At 33.9% G+C, this 21925-nt stretch overlaps 11 protein-coding genes and 3 pseudogenes across 14 annotated transcripts, besides 6 other annotated features; 8 read left to right on the top strand and 6 right to left on the bottom strand.

Annotated features, from left to right (window-relative positions):
• Window positions 1-852: part of a mobile genetic element that runs on past the window's edge.
• Window positions 193-852: a terminal%2Cinverted (terminal inverted repeat of Maverick-1C transposon ID:TVAGG3_0099010).
• Window positions 853-1270: 418 nt separating this feature from the next.
• Window positions 1271-1962: a mobile genetic element.
• A 227-nt stretch (window positions 1963-2189) lies between these two features.
• Window positions 2190-2796: a mobile genetic element.
• Window positions 2797-2998: 202 nt separating this feature from the next.
• Window positions 2999-3347: a mobile genetic element.
• Window positions 3348-3503: 156 nt separating this feature from the next.
• Window positions 3504-21925: part of a mobile genetic element that runs on past the window's edge.
• On the bottom strand, window positions 4211-4726 carry TVAGG3_0098970 (protein of unknown function, DUF4107 family; the record flags this gene model as incomplete). Its single annotated transcript, XM_001289070.1, has 1 exon — window positions 4211-4726. One exon carries the CDS (start codon window positions 4724-4726, stop codon window positions 4211-4213), a length of 516 nt encoding a protein of 171 aa, XP_001289071.1.
• On the bottom strand, window positions 4952-5272 carry TVAGG3_0098960 (uncharacterized protein; the record flags this gene model as incomplete). The annotated part of the gene is made up of 1 exon (XM_051222732.1): window positions 4952-5272. One exon carries the CDS (start codon window positions 5270-5272, stop codon window positions 4952-4954), a length of 321 nt encoding a protein of 106 aa, XP_051107718.1.
• On the bottom strand, window positions 5359-5833 carry TVAGG3_0098950 (uncharacterized protein; the record flags this gene model as incomplete). The annotated part of the gene is made up of 1 exon (XM_051222731.1): window positions 5359-5833. A coding segment is annotated over one exon (475 nt), but the record flags the coding sequence as incomplete, so codon positions are not given.
• TVAGG3_0098940 (protein of unknown function, DUF4106 family) lies at window positions 5883-6737 on the top strand (the record flags this gene model as incomplete). Its single annotated transcript, XM_051222730.1, has 1 exon — window positions 5883-6737. One exon carries the CDS (start codon window positions 5883-5885, stop codon window positions 6735-6737), a length of 855 nt encoding a protein of 284 aa, XP_051107716.1.
• TVAGG3_0098930 (uncharacterized protein) lies at window positions 8002-8565 on the bottom strand (the record flags this gene model as incomplete). Its single annotated transcript, XM_051222729.1, has 1 exon — window positions 8002-8565. One exon carries the CDS (start codon window positions 8563-8565, stop codon window positions 8002-8004), a length of 564 nt encoding a protein of 187 aa, XP_051107715.1.
• Window positions 8796-9427, top strand: TVAGG3_0098920 (organellar and viral DNA polymerase type B; the record flags this gene model as incomplete). The annotated part of the gene is made up of 1 exon (XM_051222728.1): window positions 8796-9427. A coding segment is annotated over one exon (632 nt), but the record flags the coding sequence as incomplete, so codon positions are not given.
• On the top strand, window positions 10236-11780 carry TVAGG3_0098910 (keratin-associated protein family; the record flags this gene model as incomplete). The annotated part of the gene is made up of 1 exon (XM_051222727.1): window positions 10236-11780. One exon carries the CDS (start codon window positions 10236-10238, stop codon window positions 11778-11780), a length of 1545 nt encoding a protein of 514 aa, XP_051107713.1.
• Window positions 11821-12910, top strand: TVAGG3_0098900 (annotated as a pseudogene). Its single transcript has one exon. A coding segment is annotated over exon 1 (1090 nt).
• TVAGG3_0098890 lies at window positions 13085-13751 on the top strand (annotated as a pseudogene). Its single transcript has one exon. A coding segment is annotated over exon 1 (667 nt).
• On the top strand, window positions 15806-16446 carry TVAGG3_0098880 (KilA, N-terminal/APSES-type HTH, DNA-binding family; the record flags this gene model as incomplete). The annotated part of the gene is made up of 1 exon (XM_051222726.1): window positions 15806-16446. A coding segment is annotated over one exon (641 nt), but the record flags the coding sequence as incomplete, so codon positions are not given.
• Window positions 16738-17211, bottom strand: TVAGG3_0098870 (uncharacterized protein; the record flags this gene model as incomplete). Its single annotated transcript, XM_051222725.1, has 1 exon — window positions 16738-17211. One exon carries the CDS (start codon window positions 17209-17211, stop codon window positions 16738-16740), a length of 474 nt encoding a protein of 157 aa, XP_051107711.1.
• Window positions 17303-17650, top strand: TVAGG3_0098860 (organellar and viral DNA polymerase type B; the record flags this gene model as incomplete). Its single annotated transcript, XM_051222724.1, has 1 exon — window positions 17303-17650. A coding segment is annotated over one exon (348 nt), but the record flags the coding sequence as incomplete, so codon positions are not given.
• TVAGG3_0098850 (organellar and viral DNA polymerase type B) lies at window positions 19949-21055 on the top strand (the record flags this gene model as incomplete). Its single annotated transcript, XM_001300008.2, has 1 exon — window positions 19949-21055. One exon carries the CDS (start codon window positions 19949-19951, stop codon window positions 21053-21055), a length of 1107 nt encoding a protein of 368 aa, XP_001300009.2.
• On the bottom strand, window positions 21202-21766 carry TVAGG3_0098840 (annotated as a pseudogene). The gene has a single exon. A coding segment is annotated over exon 1 (565 nt).

Here is a 21925-nt window from a genome sequence, read left to right as displayed (position 1 = left end):
AACAAAAGTTTTTGGTAGAATACATTAAATCAGGAACTATTCCAGAAGGTTTTTACATTCATACTATGAAGGATGGTAGAGTTCAGTTTAGAAAGATAAAGCAACCATTAGATAAAGAAGGAATTTTGAGAAAGATTAAACTTCATGAGGACAACATTGCTAAACTTAGGAAGAAGCTAGAAGAGTTGGAGAAAGGAAGAGAGTTATAAAGCAATGAATTCAACAGGGTGAAAAAAGAGGTGAAAAAAAGAGGTGAGATCTCACCACTTCACCTAAATTTATTTTTGTGCTATGTTTTCATACGTGTGGGAGTGGTGATATCATTAATTTTTAAGTTTATTTTTTATTTTATTTTTATATAAATGACAGAACAAAAGCAACTCATACAAATTCCACAGTATAACAAACATACATTTAAACATTTATTCTTCCTTCCTGAGTATAACATGTTCTTTACACTTCATCCTAAACCAGTTGACTATACATTGACTGTGTATAAAGATTGTCATGGTAGTTTTATAAAAACTTATGATGATGAAGGTAAGTTAACAAGACTATGCATTTCAAAACTTGAGAAACTTTATGACTTCAAGTATGACTATAATAGGGTTAACATTGACGATGAAGATATAGAAGAAAATTTATGAGAACGTTTATTTTTTCATTAGTGAGTTCGTTAGCGAAGTCGTTAGTGAGGTGAAATGGTTGATGCTTTGTAAATATTTAAGGTTAAGTTAGTGTTGTCGTTTGTGTTGTAAAATATATGTTAGCGGTTTTGTAAAGTGTCAAATTTACATATAATGGGTAAGTAGGTGCGCAGTGCCTCCGTACACGACTAACCCATACTAACTTAAGGCTTTTGGAAAATTTACAAAATAAATTTAATATTTTGTAAATGTTATCGGTTCTTACGCTTTTGGAAGGAGGGATGGTATTTTTGGAGCATTTATATTACATTGGTACTAAGGCTTTTGGAAAATTTACAAAATAAATTTAATATTTTGTAAATGTTATCGGTTCTTACGCTTTTGGAAGGAGGGATGGTATTTTTGGAGCATTTATATTACATTGGTACTAAGGCTTTTGGAAATTTACAAAATAAATTTAATATTTTGTAAATGTTATCGGTTCTTACGCTTTTGAAGGAGGGATGGTATTTTTGGAGCATTTATATTACATTGGTACTAAGGCTTTTGGAAAATTTACAAAATAAATTTAATATTTTGTAAATGTTATCGGTTCTTACGCTTTTGGAAGGAGATGGTATTTTTCTCGTAAACGAAAAATGGGATTTGACGGAGTCTAATCCCCGCTAACAAAAAGTGGACTTTACATGTCAAATTTTATATGCATGTAATGTCCACTTTTATGAGTTTTAGGAAGGAATTGGAAGCCATGAGTTACTGACATTGCATCAGTATCTCATAGCCTCCAATTCCTTCGCAAAATGGGAGAAACTTTGTCCGAATAGTTTAACATTCGGACAAAGTTTCTCCCATCTTTCAATGTAATTGCTACCTGTGAGGTACTGACTTGAAGTCAGTGCTTCACAGGTAGCAATATCCAAAAATTTAAAAACATTTTATCAGTTCGTTAGAGAACTAGAGCCTCCTAGGTACTGAACCAGAATCAGTGCCTAGGGGACACTAGTGATCTATATAAATCTGAGTTTCTCAGCAATTTAGCGAGGAATGTTCGTTATCGTGTAGATATTTATAATATATACATGATAACAAACATTCCCCGCTAAAAGATGTAAAATCTTATAAGAAATAATTGCAAAAGAATAACAAATTGCAAAAAATTTTATATGAAACTGAACCTTATGAAGTAGTGATTCAAGATCACCGCATCATAAGATTCAGTTTCAATCTCAAGTATCTCAAAAGTAAGGCTCTATTTTTTGCCATGTAAAGTGTCACTTTTCTGTCAAACTATTTTTATCGTTTTCGTTTACAACATTTTTGGAGCATTTATATTACATTGGTACTAAGGCTTTTGGAAAATTTACAAAATAAATTTAATATTTTGTAAATGTTATCGGTTCTTACGCTTTTGGAAGGAGGGATGGTATTTTTGGAGCATTTATATTACATTGGTACTAAGGCTTTTGGAAAATTTACAAAATAAATTTAATATTTTGTAAATGTTATCGGTTCTTACGCTTTTGGAAGGAGGGATGGTATTTTTCTCGTAAACGAAAAATGGGATTTGACGGAGTCTAATCCCCGCTAACAAAAAGTGGACTTTACATGTCAAATTTTATATGCATGTAATGTCCACTTTTATGAGTTTTAGGAAGGAATTGGAAGCCATGAGTTACTGACATTGCATCAGTATCTCATAGCCTCCAATTCCTTCGCAAAATGGGAGAAACTTTGTCCGAATAGTTTAACATTCGGACAAAAGTTTTCCCATCTTTCAATTAATTGCTACCTGTGAGGTACTGACTTGAAGTCAGTGCTTCACAGGTAGCAATATCCAAAAAATTTAAAAACATTTTATCAGTTCGTTAGAGAACTAGAGCCTCCTAGGTACTGAACCAGAATTAGTGCCTAGGGACACTAGTGATCTATATAAATCTGAGTTTCTCAGCAATTTAGAGGAATGTTCGTTATCGTGTAGATATTTAATATATATACATGATAACAAACATTTCCCCGCTAAAAGATGTAAAATCTTATAAGAAATAATTGCAAAAGAATAACAAATTGCAAAAAATTTTATATGAAACTGAACCGTATGAAGTAGTGATTCAAGATCACCGCATCATAAGATTCAGTTTCAATCTCAAGTGTAATGCATGAAAATTCGGTTCACTTCATTTTTGACACTTTACATATCGGATGTATTATCTAAAATTTATATAAATAATAATTTTGTGTTTTATAAGTTTATTTGTATAAATTGATTCAAAAAAATGGAAAGACAAGAAGTGGATCTGCCAAATGAAAATCAGATTTATGTTTTAGAGAGTTACATACATGAAATATGAAAATTGAACTTTGTATAAGGAATTGTTGGCTATGATGTACTGATCATGAATCAGTACATCATAGCCAACAATTCCTTCGCAAACAGCGGGAAACTTTGTCTGAATAGTTTAACATTCAGACAAAGTTTCCCGCTGTCAGAGAGGGAATGGAAGGGTAAGAGGTATACATTATGAATATATACCTCTTACCCTTCCATTCCCTCGAGAAAGTTCAAAAACTTGGGTGCAATCAGAACTGATTGCACCCAAGTTTTTGAACTTTGTATAAGGAATTGTTGGCTATGATGTACTGATCATGAATCAGTACATCATAGCCAACAATTCCTTCCCAAACAACCCGAAATTTGTCTGATTCCACACTAATTTTATTAATTTATCTAAACTTTTATCCTCGTCTACAATTTAATCATCAATAATTATCTCTTGTTCTATTTCACTATTATATATATATATTTATATGATTTGATTTAAAAAAAATAAATAAATAAATTAATAAATCATTTACTCAAGTTAGTATACATATCTTCAGTACGGTGGCACTGCGCGCCATCTTACCGAAGATATGTCAACCTGACACTTTACAAAACCACTAACGTATATTTTACATCGCAGATGCAATATTTCTAATAACCTTAAACTATTTCTGCCACGTAAAGTATTTATCACATAAACCACCTCATCTCACCTCTCTGTACGTTATATATTGTGCGCAGGTCATTGCCCATGGCAACTCCCCGCGACACAATGCACGTGCATGAAAAAATAAACGTTCTCACTAACGTTCTCACTAACGTTCTCACTAACGTACACACTAACGTTCTCATTTACAAAAGTATTGCAACTCTTTCCATTGTTGTGCTTCACATAATAGTTCATATTCTTCAGTATCACTACTGTCGCTCCAATCGTCTGAGTCAAAGTCACTGTCATAATTAATGTTAGTAAGTTTTGACAAAGCTAATGAAACACGCTTACCGTTTGTATCTACTGCTTGTATATATCTTCCATTATGTTTGCTATCATAAACGCTCAAACTAACTTTACCCTTTCTCCCTCGTATCTGATAGAATGTATTTTCACGAGGAACGAAGAACAAATTCTTGAACTCATGACCGTTGTAGTTTGTTATTTCAATAGTTTTCGTCATTACATCCAAATAAAAATTTTCAGTAAAAATAAAACTAACGTTAAAAATTTCTCATAACATAAACGTTCTCATTGCTTTATAACTCTCTTCCTTGGTTTCTTTTTAGTTGCTTTCTTCACGTCTGTCTCCAGCTTAACTGTCTTTCTTCTTCGTCCGTAATGATACCAGTTACTTCCACCAGTCAATGGGTCAAATGGTCTTTCGTAAGGGTTTCCATACATTCCATAGGGACCATACGGAAGAACTACTGGTGGAGGAAGAGTTCCATCGACTCTATTTAAATGCATTGTTTCACCTTTCATCTGGTCATTAAAGTCTTTTGCATGTTTTGCAAACTCATCGTCCTTTCCTAAAGCATTTTCTGACTCAGTCGCAACCAAATTGGATGCTTTATTTATGAGCCCTATTTTATTTAATCTTAACTTCTTTGCAACCCAGCCTCCAATCTTCCCTTTATTTGCATCTAATGTCTTCGAAACTCTTCCTCCACTCATTTTATTTACTGCGTCATAAGCTCCAAGTGCTTTTGCTCCAAATGCTAATGCTTTTGTTCCCATTGCGCCTAAAGCTGCCCAAGCTACCATTTACACCATATTAAAATCATCTCTCTTCAATATTATCTCATAAAAGTTCTCGTTACTGGAGAAAGTCAATGAAACATAAACATTCTCATGGACTTCGTCCTCGCCGCGTTGCGGCTTCATAAACTTCTTTCTTATATCATCTATTCGCTTCAAAATGTCTGAACAATTGCTAACATCTTCTACAACAGTTATTTCATCATGAATGACCTTCAAGAACAAGCTCATTTAATATGCTATTAAAATCATTTCAATAATGAGTCCATCCTTTCCATCTTTAGGTAGCACAACATCTTTCATTGAAGAAGGTTCGACAAGTCTTATGTTAAACTTACTGACAAAGTTTGTTATACTATAATGCTTCGGCGGCGAATACATGTAGTTTGAAAGACATAATATAGATTCTTCAGCAAATTCACTTATACTGGATTTTATAACAATGTTCTCACGAGACCAAATACCACCAATTGACAATCTTGTAAGCAATCCTGCTGAACCTTCTACTGTAAACGTCGATGGTAACATTCCACGAAGGTCATCTATTGACATCGTTGAGTCACTGTATTTAAAGATTTTCTTAAAGCAATCGTCATTATCTAACCATGCAATAGCTTTGAAGTTTTCATTCGAATATACATCTGCTTCATTAAATGTAAAACCTGACTTCTTTGCAGAGACGACTTTAAAATCTATTGAGTTTGTTTCAAAATTATATGCTATGCTAACTTCTGAAGGTAATGGGTGTCCTTCCGCAGTCAGTTGTTCTCTCACTACCGTTTGAAGCTTTGTGTTAAAAACTTTCATGTCATCTCCTGTGTCTAGGTTCACATACACAGCAATAGGAAAACTATCTTGCTTCTTTGTTTCATCATTATATCTCAAAACATTAAAGTTCTTCAATAATATTGTCCTTCCTGCTGGAATACTTCGAACCTGTCTTATTTCAATAGCTTTCTCACCTCCTACATACTCTACCCAGTGTCTTGGATATTCATAAGTATACTGACTTTCTTGAATTTTGGTAGGTTTCATCATAACGTGTTCATAGTATATCTTTATACTCTTGTCAGTTAGACTCGGTGCTATGTTCTGAATATTTCTGACTTGCATTTTTAATGGAGATAAAATGAAGCATTTAATACATGACGTAGATGAAGACATGAATGAAACTACAGACAAACTTAACTCTTCTCTCATTCTTCCTTTCAGTAAGGACTATGAGTTCTGTTCAAATGGTGTTTATTTCTATTGTGGAAAGATGGGGTCAGGAAAGACATTTAACCTCATTCGTCATATACTCATAACAGAGCGTTTAGGTCAAGATTCATATTATGACCAAATCATTATATCAGCAACTTCAGACTCTATGGACTCAACAGCGAAAACATTTATGTCAAAAGTTCAAGCCTCGGTCGTTAAAGTTCCAGATAGCGAACTCATTGAATTTCTTCAACGTTACATTCGACGTAAGAGGAAATATTATGCCATCGTTGAATTTATACAGTCAGGAATGCAAAAGACTTCAGAAGAGATGGAAAGAATTATTGACAAACACCACTTACGTCAATACTCAGGAGTTTACGATATGAAACGACTTACAAACTACATTCTATCAAAACTTTCAAAATACCCCTTCAAAAAATATCCTTCAAACACTTTATTAGTTTGTGACGACTTCGCTGGTAAAGGTTTAGTGTCAAAGCCTGACTCACCATTAGCTAACATCATTACTAAAGTCAGACATTACCACTTAACTGTAGCAATACTTATGCAAACATGGAGGTTTTTAGCTTTAAACATAAAACGTCTCATAACTGACTTCGTTATCTTTCAAGGTTTCTCACGTTATGATATTGAACTCATTTGGAAACAGTCAGGTATAACATTACCTTTTGAAGAAATTTGGGAAGCATATAAGTCTCTCATCTCTCCTCGTTCATACCTTGAGATTCATATCATGACTAATACCATTAAAGTCAAAAATATTCCATGGGAACGACCAACATTGTTTTAAAGTTTAACCTTCAATTGACTGATGGTAAACAAATTCCATGCATCTCTGTCGCCATTTCTGTTAATATTTTTGCTGTCATTCATATCATCCACTTCCCCATCCGTTAACTTTTGAGGATATGCGTTAGAATAGCTGTTCTTAAATGAAGGCTTTTCACCTTTTAGCGCATAAACTCTATAACTTTCTGCATACTTTATGTTTGAACCTCCTGAGCCATCATTGACATAAATTTTTATAGGCTTCCACCCTTTGTTCATGTTCCTGCTTCTTCCCTTAGCTCTTTTGTTCAGTAGTTCTACATCTTTATACACAGCTCCTGTCTCAGTGAATTCAACAATATTTTCATTCGTTAGCTTTACATTCAAACCCTTGTCGAGTATATTGTTCATTTCATACATATAAAAGGTTTTTATTCTATATGAAATGAGAAGCAAATCCATCTTAGCTGGTGCCGTTAATGTTCCAATTGAACCAACATCAAATGTTGACTCACGAACGACAAACAATATTGTCATAAAGAACTATAGTTCAGAGTGTTTGAAAGAAAAAGAACCAGAGCTGAAATCCGTGAATTTAAACACAGCTTCAAACGCTAACGCTACATCAGATGTTAAGTTAGAGTATCCACCACTGGACCAAATTCTTTCAAGAGAAGCCAACGACAATCCTTACACAAATGTTCAAACAAATCCTTCAGATAACGTAGACCATTACCTTCTTCAGTTATACCAAACAATTTTACTCAAAGACGATAAGAAGCTTTTGACAAATCTTATAAGCAAGAACCAAATAATTCTAACAAAGGAGGACCTTGAAAATGTTATCTCACGAATAACAGGGAAACAATGTGTCATTGACTATCTCGACCCTGAAATCGAATGCTGTGGTCAAACTCCACCATTCATGAAAATAGGTAACATCCGCATCATTGAAACACCAGGAACTACAGGAGTTGAGTTTAAGTATAAATATTCGAACGAGTATACAAAACTTTCAACAGAATATAAACTTTGCTTGAAATATGTTTTAGTAAATTAAAGCAATTTGTAATATCTATCCAAAACTTCTTCAACAGTATCGAACTCATCTTCATAATGCAAACCTAATCTTATTGACTTGGTGCAGTTTTCACTAACACAATATAGCGCTTTGCGCTCGGCGCCTTTGACGCCTTTTTCTGTTCTCTTGACTGACATAACTAACTCATTTGTTTCATCAAACAGCAACAACCAAAGTTCATGACCTAATACATAACATTCATACTTTATATTTTTATCTCTGAGTTCTCTTGTAAGCTGTTGCATTTAATATTTTCTAAAAAGTCAACTTCAACAGTCATTCGCACTGGTGCCTTCAGTTCTACAGGCTCGCCTTGAAAGTCAACAAGTCTGAATTGCATGTCTTTCAAATTATGAGGACTAATGCGAATCCATTTACCTAAATGAGTTGCTATGACAGGAACGTTTGGAATGAACATTGAATTGACTGCATAACAGAAAGACTTATATTCTACTGAACCTTTACTATTAACTCCTGAAATACCTGTGACATTAGCTATTTTTGACTCAATGTATAAACAATTGCCATAACATACGTATGGAACAGATTTCATCTCAATCGTTTTGTCAATACTTTTCAAAGGAAATGTCATATGGTATGCTCCCAGAAGCAATTGAACTCTATGACTCATTCGTGTTATCTTAAACTCCTTCGCATAACTGAACTTCAAAACTCCTGCAATAAGTTTAACATTCATTAAGTTTTCTTCGTTATCCTTGTTTATTGTAGTATTTATGAGCGCATTTAACACTCCAGCTAATGTTTCCATCTTATATTCTACATTATTGTGAAATCTTATTTCATGCTTCTTTCCATCTATTTCAATCTCCATGAAATCTGTTTCATCTGTTATAACGAATGAAGCGATAGTATTGAAGTCAACAACTCTGAAAGCAAGCGCTTCATTCTGAAGACCTAAGTTTGTTTGTAGCTTTACTGTCCCGTATTCGTTTGGGTCTGTACTTTGCAAATAGAACAACATTTTATTCTCATTAAAATATGACTATTGCTGCATATGCGTATGAAACTGACAGAGCTAAACGTTTATATTTTGGTCAATACTCTCTCACACTTACTGACAAATATATTGTTATTTCTGATGGAAATACCGAGAAATACATAACATGGAAAGACTATGAAAAGTTTGACCCTATTTTAACTCCATGTACAATGCCATTCATTGTAAATGGTGAAGTTGTCATGAAGAACGACACAACAGTATATAAGTCTGTATATGAAGCATTAGAATATATGTTGAATTATAATCCCGAAAGATTTGACCCAAGCACTACACCATGTGCAATGCCTTTTATTAAGGACGGTGAAATCGTAAGAGTTCCGAATTCAACGGTTTATACTGCTGTTCAAAACAGTTTACAAAACATTTTAGCGAATATCTTTAATTCAGAAACTACAGAAATAAAATTACCGTATATAACAGATGCTAAAGAAATTAAATCAAAAACGACAACATTATTTACGTCACTTAATGATTTAATGACTTATATCATTAATATTCCTGCACCAACTACAGCATTTGATCCAAACTCGACGGTTTGCAGGGTACCTTTCATTAACGACAGTTCAGTAATTGTTTTAAGGGATTCAACAGTTAATGAATCATTAAAGGCGTCATTAATGAAAATCATTGATTTTAACTCATTCACGAATACATATAATTCATTCATTAATGTTTCATATGCTTCTAAAGAAGGTGAGCCAAAAACTATTGATAAAGCGGTGTATGAAATAAAAGCATCAACGACGAAATTGAATTCGTTAACTTTTGACGGTGATAGTTTCGTTAATGACATAACATCGGGGAAAACAATTTTAACGAAAGAATATTTAAAATCTCATGTTAGTGAGTTCGTTGAAATTGAAAAAGAAGGTGGAATTAAGTTCGATCCACTGAGTTTCATTTTCAGCTTAGCGAATGCGGGTGTTAGTTTCGCTGAATGGACAACTATACAGAGTGAAATAAATGCAATATGGACGTTTTTGGGGTCAAAAGCGGGAATGGGTGAGCTTGTAAATGCTGCAAGAACATTAGGTGAAACAGGAAATTTTGTAGATGGTTTTAAAAGACTTGTTTCAAATGTTTTAACAAACACAAAGAAATTATTTAGATATACCATACATAACGGACGGATTTTCGAACAGGTAGCAACAAACCCTCCGGTTATGGCTGCGTTGATGATGGTTAGAGATATAAAACCACGTAACGACGGGAACGAAGAACATGAACAACAGAGCCCAACGGGCTCAGAGCCACATAGTGGCGAGGATACTGGTCGGGTTATTCGAGACATTAAAAACGTGTATCCTGAAGTTATTGATTTATTTAGAGGAGTTAATGATTCGATTTCAAATCATTCTATAACCCTCGATGAAGAGAATAAATTAACAGATTATATATTCGTCATTATTGCAGAATTAATGAAGAGAATAAATGAAAAAGGAATTGGTGATATCATTAATGTCAGCGATGTAATGATGAAAAGAAATTTTGACTCATTATTTACAAAACCGAAAACAGAATATAGTCTTTATGACGTAATTACCGAATTAATGAAAAAGATTAATGATAATAAGAGTTCTGGCGGAAGAGTTGAATTAGAAGTGAATGATGTTAATGAGAAATTAGCCGAAAAAGCAGACAAAAACCATGTTCATTATATAAGTTCAGACGAACAGATTATAACGGACTACCATGGATATTTAACACAGAATGAACAAATAAGCACTGAAGATGTTAATGAAAGAAGATATAAATACATTCGTGCTAAAGGTTATGACATAAGCTGTACTGTACATTATGACACAGGTAAAGCACAAGAAGCATTTGGTTATACCGGTGAAATTTATGCCTCTACTTTCAATGTTAACGGTGTATTAGTTGAACCAAGATTTACTTTGAGAGTTAAGTCAAAAATAACGTTTGAAGATGCTATTAAAAGTAAAGCTGACAAAGTTGAACTCGAAGCAATGAACAAAGTTTTGAAATCTCATAAACACAACATCTCCGATATAAATGAACTTCAAACTTCTTTAGACAGTAAAGCCGACAAGAACCATACACATAAATCCTTCACTACTGTTAGAGCAGACGACATAATATTGAACTATACCCTTGGTTCAAGTGCACCTTTAGAGAATCCAAGTACAAGCGTAAAAGATACACTAAACTCCTTAAATAACAAATGTATGAATATCGAAGGTCATGTCAGAAACTTTGAAACACATGAACTACCAGCAATGTTAGATAAGAAAGCAAATAAGACTCATACACATGATTTCTTCACAACTGTTGGTATAGAAAGTATTGAAGGAACGGTTGAAGGAACTGGTGGGGATGCATTATATTGTAAACCTCCTAACTTTCCACAAGGTTTAACATCGGATGACGACATAACGACGATGAAAAACATTAGATGTAAAGATGTTTATGTCATGAAGGATGAACATAATATTAAATTCACTGCTCAAGATTTATATGACAAGAAAGCAGACAAAACAGAGCTTCAAACATTAAAGACAGAAATACTTCAAACATTATATCCTATAGGTTCTATTTATACGTCAATGAACTCAACAAATCCAGCAACAGTTCTGGGTTTCGGTACGTGGGAACAGATTGTAGATAAATTCTTATACTGTGCTAGATATTCAAAGCAAACAGGAGGTTCGAAGAAAATTACTGAAGCAAACCTTCCACCGCACACTCATACAGGAACTACAAACACAACAGGTAGTCATTCACATTCAATAACAAAAAGAGGTTATACAAATCTTGCAGCAGGTTCGGATAGACAGGGAATGCATAGATATGATATTTCAAGTGACCCAGTAGATTCAAGCGCAGGTATTTTCTGTGGAACCGCAGGAAATCATTCACATACTTTCACAACAAATCCAACAGGCTCGGGTGCAGATTATATGCCACCATTTGTGACTGTATTCGCATGGTATAGAGTTCAATGAACGCGCTTGAGCCTAGAATAAAATCTTTAACTTTACATAAATGAGCTTGAAAGAAGTATTCGAACAACATCCATGGAGGTCTTTTAAGAAATTCAATGAAGCTGCAAAGAGTTCGGGATTTACTAACAGAGCTGAAGTGAAAAGGTTCTTTGACAAAAATGTTGTACATCAAACAAAAATAAATCCTTACGACTACTTTTTACCAATTTACTCCAACACTCCTGACGCATACCAATTTGACACTCTCATTCAAAGCAGAAAAGGAGGACATAAACCATTCCTCATCTTCATTAATGTTAACACTCGCAAAGCTTTTGCGTATATAATGAGAAATAAAGGAACTCATGAAGTGTTAAGAGTTTTACAAAAGTTTGTAGCAGAACATAGCCCAAGTATTTTAACATCAGACCAAGACGGTGCATACCTCAGCAATGAAATCACAGAATTTCTCATTAAGCATAACATAACTCACTACACTACTGAAGACCATAACCATAACATACTCGGTATCATTAACCGCTTCATAAGGACTCTCAGAGATTTAAATCAAGAGCGAGACTTTACCGAAGAAACAATGAAACATTTCATCGAAGTTTACAATTCCTCAACGCATTCTACAACAGGACATACACCAAATTCAATGACACAACAACAAGAAGAAAAGTATATACAAAAGAAACTAAGTCAAACACAAAAATATCAGAAATTCAACACAATTTACCCTCATTCCTGGTACAAAAGTTCGTGTAGTTCTTGACGACAAGCCGTTGACAAAGAAACGTTTAAGGTTAAGTCGAAATTATTATATCGTAGACTCTACGCAAGGTAATGGATATCTTATAAAAGCTGCTGACGACTCCATAGCATTTTATCCTCGACATAAATTAGTTCGAAAGTAGTAATGGCAAACTTGCTGAAACCATTGACGAAGCAAAGCGAGGAGTGGTTATTGAAATACTTGACTACAACATAAACGATGACACTTATAAAGTAAGATATGAAAGGAGGCGTTGAAGATGTTATACCATCTAAGAACTTGAGAGAATCTAAAACCAACTCATCTGGGACCATTAGAGCGGGAGTACTGGAAAGATAAAAACATGCCAGAAAGAATAAGAAAATTCTTCTAAACTTTTTCGTTGGATGTAAATCAGACAAAATATATTATAGGTGAAGAGGTGAGATGTCACCCGTTTTCTCACCTCTTTTTTCACCTCATGAATTTTCGTGAATTTCCTTATGAAATAAAAAATAACGCTAATTTTATTTTTATTTATTTTTTTATTTTGTATGTAAAGACAATAATGTCAGTCGAAGCAAAAACATTCACTAACAAATCTAATGGTGAAACATTCACAAAAGGCACTTATAACGGTATTGAAGTCTTACGTAGAGACAAGGATGGTTACATTAATGCAACAAAGATGGCAAGAGAAGCGGGAAGGTTAAACCATTTAAACAGATTTCTCAATAGTACTAAAATGCAGGAAATTCTTGAGTTTTGGATGAACGAATACGGTGGAGCCAAAAGTGGCTCGACCTCAAACAAGCATTTTATGAGCTTACTAAGGGCGTTATGAATGAATTCAAAGGTATTTACATACATGCTGACCTCGTTCATTTTGTTGCTGAATGGTGCTCTGTAAAGTATGCATTTTATGTCAAAGATATTATGGACTCCATAGACAAGAAAGTTCATGAGAAGTTAGATGAAGAAGAACTCGAAGATACAGTGGAGAATGCTAAACCTTTGTTCGAAGAAGAAGTTGGAAAAAATGTGGGAAAAACAATTAGAACATGAACGTGAGATATATTATGGTTATAGAGATTCTCCATACGAACTAGACCAATGGGAACAAGAAGATTTAAAGAGAGAATTTAGAGAATATGAACTCGCTAAGATAGCATTTGAAGCTGCAGAAAAGAAGTTAAAAGTTTGGGGTCGTTTTGTACAAAAAATATTGTGAGTAAATGAACCATTTATTTTTATTGAATTCAATAAAAATAATGTTTAGGTGAAGAGGTGAGATGTCACCCGTTTTCTCACCTTTTTCTCACCCCAGTTTTTCACAAGCGTTTTACATGAATTGTACGATGTATATTTGAAATCCTAAACAATTTCGTAGCTTCTATTTCTTCTGTCAGTATGTCAAAATTTAACAATACCGAAAGTCTCTTTATATTTCTTCTTGACGTCAGATAGAAGGAAATCTTCTGCTGTTGGATAGTTTTTGTTCAGAAATTCTAACATGTTCATTTTATCTTCTGCTGGCTTTTCTGCTTCTTTCTTTAAGTCTGCATAGTCGTTTCGCATTCTTTCTATCTCTTTGACGGAGTAGTTATATTTCCTAATTGCTGCTTTACATTTAGAACATTGCGGATTCATTTTTGCGTTATATTCTGAAACCTTACCTGCTAAAAACAACTAAGGCGTCAATGGTTTTCTTTAACTCAAAAGCAGTTGGTCTTATCTGTTCGTTCCATATTTTACCTCTTCTATCTTTATCTCTTATCTGCCATACACATTCAGCAACTAACGAAACAAAGTTATCGTAGGTCTTAAACTCCCCGGATTTATATATGTCAGAAACATTCTTATATACCATGTCGCAATCTTTGTCCATAACCTTATGGTTGCAATGAAATCCTAGAAACTCATAGTTTACCTTTCGAATGAACTTCTTTATTTCTACTGAGTCAGTTGGTTTCACTTCTATTTCATCGAATTCAGGAATAGTTAGTTTTTGATGCTGAATTTCAGGTAGTTTAGGTAAATGGTCATAATGTCCTGCATTTCATAAAGATACTGTTCATTTGTTTCATCTTTCGCACTACAGTCTAAATTACTTGTTAAAAGTTCTTGCTTTATCTTCTGGATTTTTGTTTCGAAAAGTATATGAAGAAGGAATGAAGTTTTTCATCTCTACTAACATAGATGTTGGATTCATGACTAACGAGTTTGGTGAAGTTGTTGTGGACAGAGTCCCGCCGTTCGCGGCTTGAATTGTTGTTGTGCCGATTGTTGAAATCATATCTTTACATACAAAATAAAAATAAATAAAAATAAAACTAACGTTATTTTTCTATCTTAAGGAAATTCATGAAAATTCAAGACCCTTTGGTCTCGCCGCTAGCGACTGAGGGTGAGAAATTAGGTGAGAAAACAGGTGACATCTCACCTCTTCACCTAAATTATATTTTAGGTTAAAGCTTCCACGAGAGAAAAGATTCCTCATTCGCTAAGGATTCCAAAAATGAAAAAAATCATTGATTTTGGCTGAGAAAAAACAGCAAAACCCTTCTTCCACGGGAACAAGAAATAAAGAAGAAATAAAGTAAATTTTTTATTTATTCCCGTGGAAGATAGAGCACTTTTATGACACTTTTTATTCACGACAAACAAGACAAATAAAGAAAATAAGAAAATACGGCGCTGTCGCGGTTCGAACCACAGACTCTGACCCCTCCATAACACCACCTTAGACCACTGTGCTACGTAGCCTGTCGACATAAGATTTTATAAATTGCATATTTGACGTAAATTTATTTCCATCTGGCTTCCCACTGCATAAGATATTCATACGTGTTTGTAAGACATTCATTAAACTTCTTTTCTATTGCATCTAATCTTGCGTTATTTTTTTCAATAACTTGTCTGTATTCTTCATCATCTCCAGCAGTGTTTGGGTCTTCACGTTTAAAATATTCATTGTTAACCAATTTTTTATCTACAAATTTTATTAGTGTTTGATTCACTTCGTTATGATAACGGTCATATTCTTTCAATACGTAAGTGAAGACAAAATGCGTCGTACCTTCAATCTTAAAGCTTAAAGAACTTTCAACACAGTTTTGAGGGTCTGTCAGTGCGTCAATGAGATAGTATTCGAAGTCAGTCAATAATCTTTTTAAAGTCATTTCATACAGGATAAAATTTAATGTTGTGAAGAAATAGTGTTTATCTCAAAAAAAATAAAGTTAGTTTTTATTTTATTTATTTTTTTATCCTGTATGTAAAGACAGATATGTCAACATTAGAGAACACAACAACTGCTATCGTTCATGAAGTCATAAATGAAGAATACGAATACATACAGTATAACAAACAATTGAGACTCATTCGTTCTGTCAAAGATGACATGTACCAAATGCAAAGTATAATGAACGCTCTTCGTTCTACAAAGCAAGCATATCATTGGTTTGAAAACCAACAGGCAAAAGAACTTTTAGAAGAATTTCCTCATATGATTGCTTCCCTCGGAAAACCGAGGGAAGAGATTCCGTACGAAAATCGCAAGAATTTGGCACCTGGTTTGAAAGGTTATTATGTTCATAGACTTTTAGTAAATGCTGTAGCAATGTGGGCTTCACCTCGTTATGCTTGTTATATTTTCATGATGTTAGATGAACTATATAAAGCAGAACGCGAACAGATGGAAAAGAAACTTCAAGCAAAAGATGAAGTCATTGAATCCAAAGACAAAAGCATACAGAAAAGAATACCACGTTCAGTACCAAAAGGAAAGGAAAAGAGTTATAAGTATATGATTTACGCTGAAGAGATGGAAAATGAAGAAGACAGAGATATGGTTATGTTGCATTTAGTCAGAAGAAACAACAAAAGCTTTTATGACCTTGCTAAGATTTACAAATCTGACAGAAACTGGTTCTATCGTGAAAACTTACCGATTTCAATGACACCGAATGAGCAAATAAAGGAAATTGTCAAAAATACTCTTCCTCAAACACACTATGACATCAAAGGTTGCACAATACTTACCTTCAAAGAAGACTTAACATTACTGAAGGAAAAAATAACAGAATATTTCGATAACTTCAAAGAGGAAGAATGAAGTCACGACAACATTAACGAAGAAGTCACGACAACATTAACGAAGAGAGAATGAGGTGAAAAACAGGTGAGATTCTCACCTCTTCACCAAAAATATATTTTTGGTTAAATAGCTTCAGGGTCAATTTCTTCAACCATTTCACTTCCTTCGTCAATGTCAATTGAAGCTTCTTCAACCTTTGGTAAGAACTTTTGTATAACATCTTTGTTCGTTATTGTCTTCAGAGATGAAGGATAATATTTCACAGATGTTTCACCCTTCTTATATTCTTTCTGTTCGGAAAGATTCATAGCAATACTGAAGAAGTCAATGTTGGAGTTCTTTATAACAGTATAATGAGTATCTTTGACATTCACGAAGAAACCCTTTTGTTTCAAAACTACTGCTAACTCTTGTGAAGTATAACGTTTGCGGTCAATGACGATAGCTAATGGTCTGACATACTGACCAAACTTAGATTCTTTCACAAACTTCTTGTTAAAGATAACATTAACGTTTGAAGCATTATTGAACTCATTCTTGATGGCAGTAGCGAGAGCATTGTATGAAAAGAACTTGCAATCTTGCATGTGTTTCATTAAAATAAAAATATTAAATTATTTTGAAAAATAACTTAAAAAAAATCTAATCTAATTTTTTCAAAAATATTTTTTTTATTTCCTACTAAAGATGTATCGGAAGTTGTCTAAGTTAGAACACTCGGAAATAAAACAACTTCTTACAGAAGCTAATATAGATGTTGCAAAGCATTACGCAACAAACAAAAAAGCACTCGCTGACTTCATTAAAGACTATAATGGTGCAATAAATTATGATAGAATTCATGAGTTCATAAAGCCGCAACGCGGCGAGGACGAAGTCCATGCAATAGCATTTCCTTTAAATGACGTTGCTATTGACTTATATCATAGACGTTCAGTACCTCATGAAGTAAGAAGAGAGATGTTTGACATAACAAATGCAAACGTTGGTGAAACAAGAAGAAGAGACGACACACTGAAACAACAGAGAAGAGAGATGTTTAAAAGTGCTATAGAACAAGTTCGCAAAGCTAACGATGTCATTCGTTCCATTGACGACAAACCAAAAGAAGGTGAGAGATGGTTAAAGAAAGATGAAGAGAATAGGAAGAGAAATGTGAAGTCAGGCAATAGACTCATTGACTTTAACATCGAAGCTTTAGATGAACCAAACAGAGACTACTTACACAAACATTTCGGTAAGGTTTTCATGAGACTCTTAGAGAAATTAAAATAAACTCCCAACAGAGATGGATGGTATGTTATAAACTTGGTGGAAAGTATGAATGTTCTACGTTAAACCTCAATAATATTGGAACATTACTACATCAGCTCTTGAAGGAGAACTTTATATCAGAGATAGAAGCAAATGCTGCAGGTATTGTTGAAATGCACTATGACTTCTTCTTGACAAACATAAAGAATCTTACCGAAATAAAGATGTATGATTTAACAGAATATGAAGGCTTAACGATGTCAGATGTAAAGAAAGGCAAACCAAAAAAGAGACCATATAGAGATGAAAGCACACTGACAAATGACCAGAAAGCCATTTTGGAAGCTCTTAAGCAAACAGGAAACAGCACTTATAGAAAGCTTTTGGAAAGAAATGGTGAAAAGAAGTTTTATAAGAAGAGAAGCGGTCAGTTCTGGAAGTATCTTTGCACATTACCTATAAATCTTGAACGCTACCAAATCTTCAATGAACTGAACAAAAGAACTGCAACACTTATGACAGAGACAATTGTTTCGTTTATGCTTGCATTCAGGCTGGAGTAAATGAAGAAACTATTGACCACATGAGAGAAGTCATTCGTGTTAGAGACTTTCCTCAAAGTAAAGTACAAGAAATTTCTGACGCAACAGGTATAGCATTTAATGTTACCATTGGTTATTTCAAACTCCAAATGAAATAAAGAATATATACAAAAGAATGTGAAACTGTTAGAACTATTGACTTACTTCTTGTTGAAGACCACTACATGCTAAATGAAAGATTACCAATGACAACATATTCATTCGAACTATATAGAAATTCTCAAAGCTTGTGGTGGAATGAACATTGAGAAACAGATGAAGATTTATACAAAGAGAGAGAAAAATATGTAGTTCGTTATGATAGAACAACACCGTTATGGGATGTTATGAAAACATTGTGGGAGTGCAAATATTTCGAACCTATTTCTTATGGAGAACTTTTCACATATACGACTGACTTATATAAACAGAACCTTGCACCATTTAAAGATTTGACATATGCTCCAAAGTATTGTGTACAACTGAAGAAGAAAGCAGAGTCAAAAGAAGTAAATAAAAAATGTAAGTTCATTCCTGAGCACGTTTTCTTTGCTGACTTTGAGTGTAGCACAGATGGCTTTCATAAAGCTTTTAACATCTGTTATGACAGTGAAGATGGTTCAGTGAGTGAAAGCATTTGGGGTCAAAACTGTGCAACAGAATTTTTGGAAAGACTTCCTGACAAGAGTTTAATATATTTCCATAACCTCAGTTATGACATAAACTTCATCTTAAGACACATGACAGAAGTGAAAGGAACTCCCATCATTAAAGGTTCACGAACAATGCAAATAACTGGTTTATATAAAGGACGGGCAATTATTATAAAAGACTCTTACAGTGTTATAAATAAGAAGCTTAAACTATTTCCTGCTATGTTTAACTTACAAACAGGACCGAAAGAAGTATTTCCATAAACTACTACAGCAGTGTTTTGTTAGCAAATGACAACAGAACTGGTGTCATTTCTGAAGCATGTAAGTTTATCCGATGCAGATACATTCATGAAAAACATAGATTCCATCAAAGGTTGCAGAATAGATGAAAACCACTTCGACTTAGAAAAATATAGCACGTTTTACTGCAAACAAGATGTAAGAATTTTAAGAGAAGGTTTTGTAAAGTTCCGCAATGACTTATTGAAAGAGTTTGATTTAAACGTTTATGACTACGTTAGTATTTGTTCATTGCTAACAAATTGTTTGAGAACAGAGTATACTTCCCGAATGGAAATTTATATGACCTCTCAAATAAACCAAGAGAATTTATTTCACGCTGTATTCAAGGTGGAAGATGTATGTTGTCAGATAACATGAAACAAAAGAGCAAAAGAAACTCATTGCTGACTTCGACGCTGTTTCATTATATCCTCAGCTATAGCAAGACTTTATACTTTAGAAGGTATTCCAAAGTATTGAAGGAAGAAATGTTAAGCACAGAGTATCTCATGAGACATTTATTCAATGACGACCAAAAGGAACCCATTGGTGAAAAGTTTATGTCTGGCTTCTTTGTTCTCATTAAGATAACAGAGATTGGTATACATAGACACTTTCCTTTAATAGTTTGTGACCCTGAACTAAATCCAGAACTTAACGTTCCAAGAAGTTCAAACACTTGCTGTTTAATGTATGTTGACCATATAACATTACAAGACCTCATAAAATATCAAGGTGTCAAATGTGAAGTGTTGCAAGGATACTATTACGATGGAAACAGAGATATGAGAATAAGAGATGAAGTAAAGAAGTTGTTTGAGTTAAGGTTAAAGTATAAGAAAGAAGAAAACCCCTTACAAGAAATTATAAAACTCATTCTGAACAGCATTTATGGCAAAACTATTCTATCTCCTATTGAGTCAAAAATAACCATAGTAGATGACAAAGATGCTATAAGATATGCTATAAGAAATTACAACCATATAGTGAAGTTCGAAGGTTTGGATGGTTCAGATAAAACTATTTTCAAGCTAACGAAAAGCATTTGCAGACACTTTAACTTCTGTCCACTTGGTGTTAATATTCTGTCTATGTCAAAACGTATTATGAATGAAGTATTCTGTACTGCTGAAGACTTAGGAATGGACATCTTTTATAGCGATACGGACAGTATGCATCTCTACAATGAAGATATCCCTCGTTTAGCTGAAGAGTTTGAGAAACGTTATGGAAGAGTTCTCATTGGTAAAAACCTTGGTCAGTTTCATAGTGACTTTGCAGAAATAACACCTGGAAAACAAAGTTTAGCTTATAAAAGTATTTTCTGTGGAAAGAAGACCTACATAGACTTACTCACTAACGATTTAAATGAAGTTGCATTTCACTGCAGAATGAAAGGCGTGAAGCAAGATGTTATTGCTTTAACCGCTAATGAAATGTTTCCTGACTCTGTTCAGTGTTTCTATGATGAAGATAAAGGTTTAATGGTTCCGCAAGGAAAATTTGACAAAGACTCTGAGTTCAGTTTAATGAAACTTTACAAAGCACTTTATGATGGTCAAGAGATTGCATTCGACTTATGTAAGTCATGTCAACCTTGCTTTGCTGAAAAGTTCAACTTTTCAATAACGACTAAAACAAGCTTTATTCGTAAGTTGAAGTTCTGAGGTCATGGGCTTCGCCCTTGCCGCTAGCGGCTTATTTTTGTCAGCAATGAGGTCATGAATGAGGTCATGAATGAGGTCATGAATGAGGTCATTTATTTTTGTCAGCAATGAGGTCATTCGTGATAAAAATAAAGCTAGCGTAGATTTTACAATACTGCGATGGTAGAGTTTAAGAGTTGTGCTTCAATGTAGAGACAGTCCTTCCCATCTGGAGGCAAGAACACTGGACATTTATGGTCATGAGTGGAGAACATGTCTATCCAAAACTCACGATTGAAGCCAGTTAATTTATAGTATTTAGGGTTAGGAAGTGGTGAAGTTCTTGTATGACCAATGAACTCATTTTCAACGCCTTTGGCTATATTAGAGTAAAGTATTGCTTGCTTTCTATCCCAAATGCCAGGTGTTACAATCTTTGAAAATTCATTTTTCCTCGGAAGCATTGCATCATAATTGAAAACATTCTTAAAATCATCATTGGGTTCAGAGATTTGAAACCTTATACGTAATGGATTTTCTTTCTTTTTAGCGACTTCATTGAATGGTGAGAATACAATGAATTGACAGTCATGTGTTCCATCTTCATTTTCATTAAATTCATAATGAAAGTCTATAAGTTGTGGCTGACTACCTTCTTCTTTCAGTTGTGCAAGAAACTCACGTAAAGGCTGTAAAGTTTGTACTTCAATATTGAAACTTTTTCTCGAACATCTCATTAAATGAAATCATACATTGCAACAATGTTGTATCGTCTTTAAAGTATTTGTATATGTGAATGTTTTGGGCGCTTAAAGACTGTTCGTCATTTTCTATCTCGACTTGAAGTATAAAGTCAACCTTTCTGAAAGCACGTGTTATATACATAGATGT

Source organism: Trichomonas vaginalis, chromosome IV, assembly GCF_026262505.1.
Source record: "Trichomonas vaginalis G3 chromosome IV, whole genome shotgun sequence".
Lineage (NCBI taxonomy): Eukaryota > Parabasalia > Trichomonadida > Trichomonadidae > Trichomonas > Trichomonas vaginalis.
Note: the sequence above shows the minus strand (reverse complement) of the source record. Positions and strands in the feature narration are given on the sequence as shown.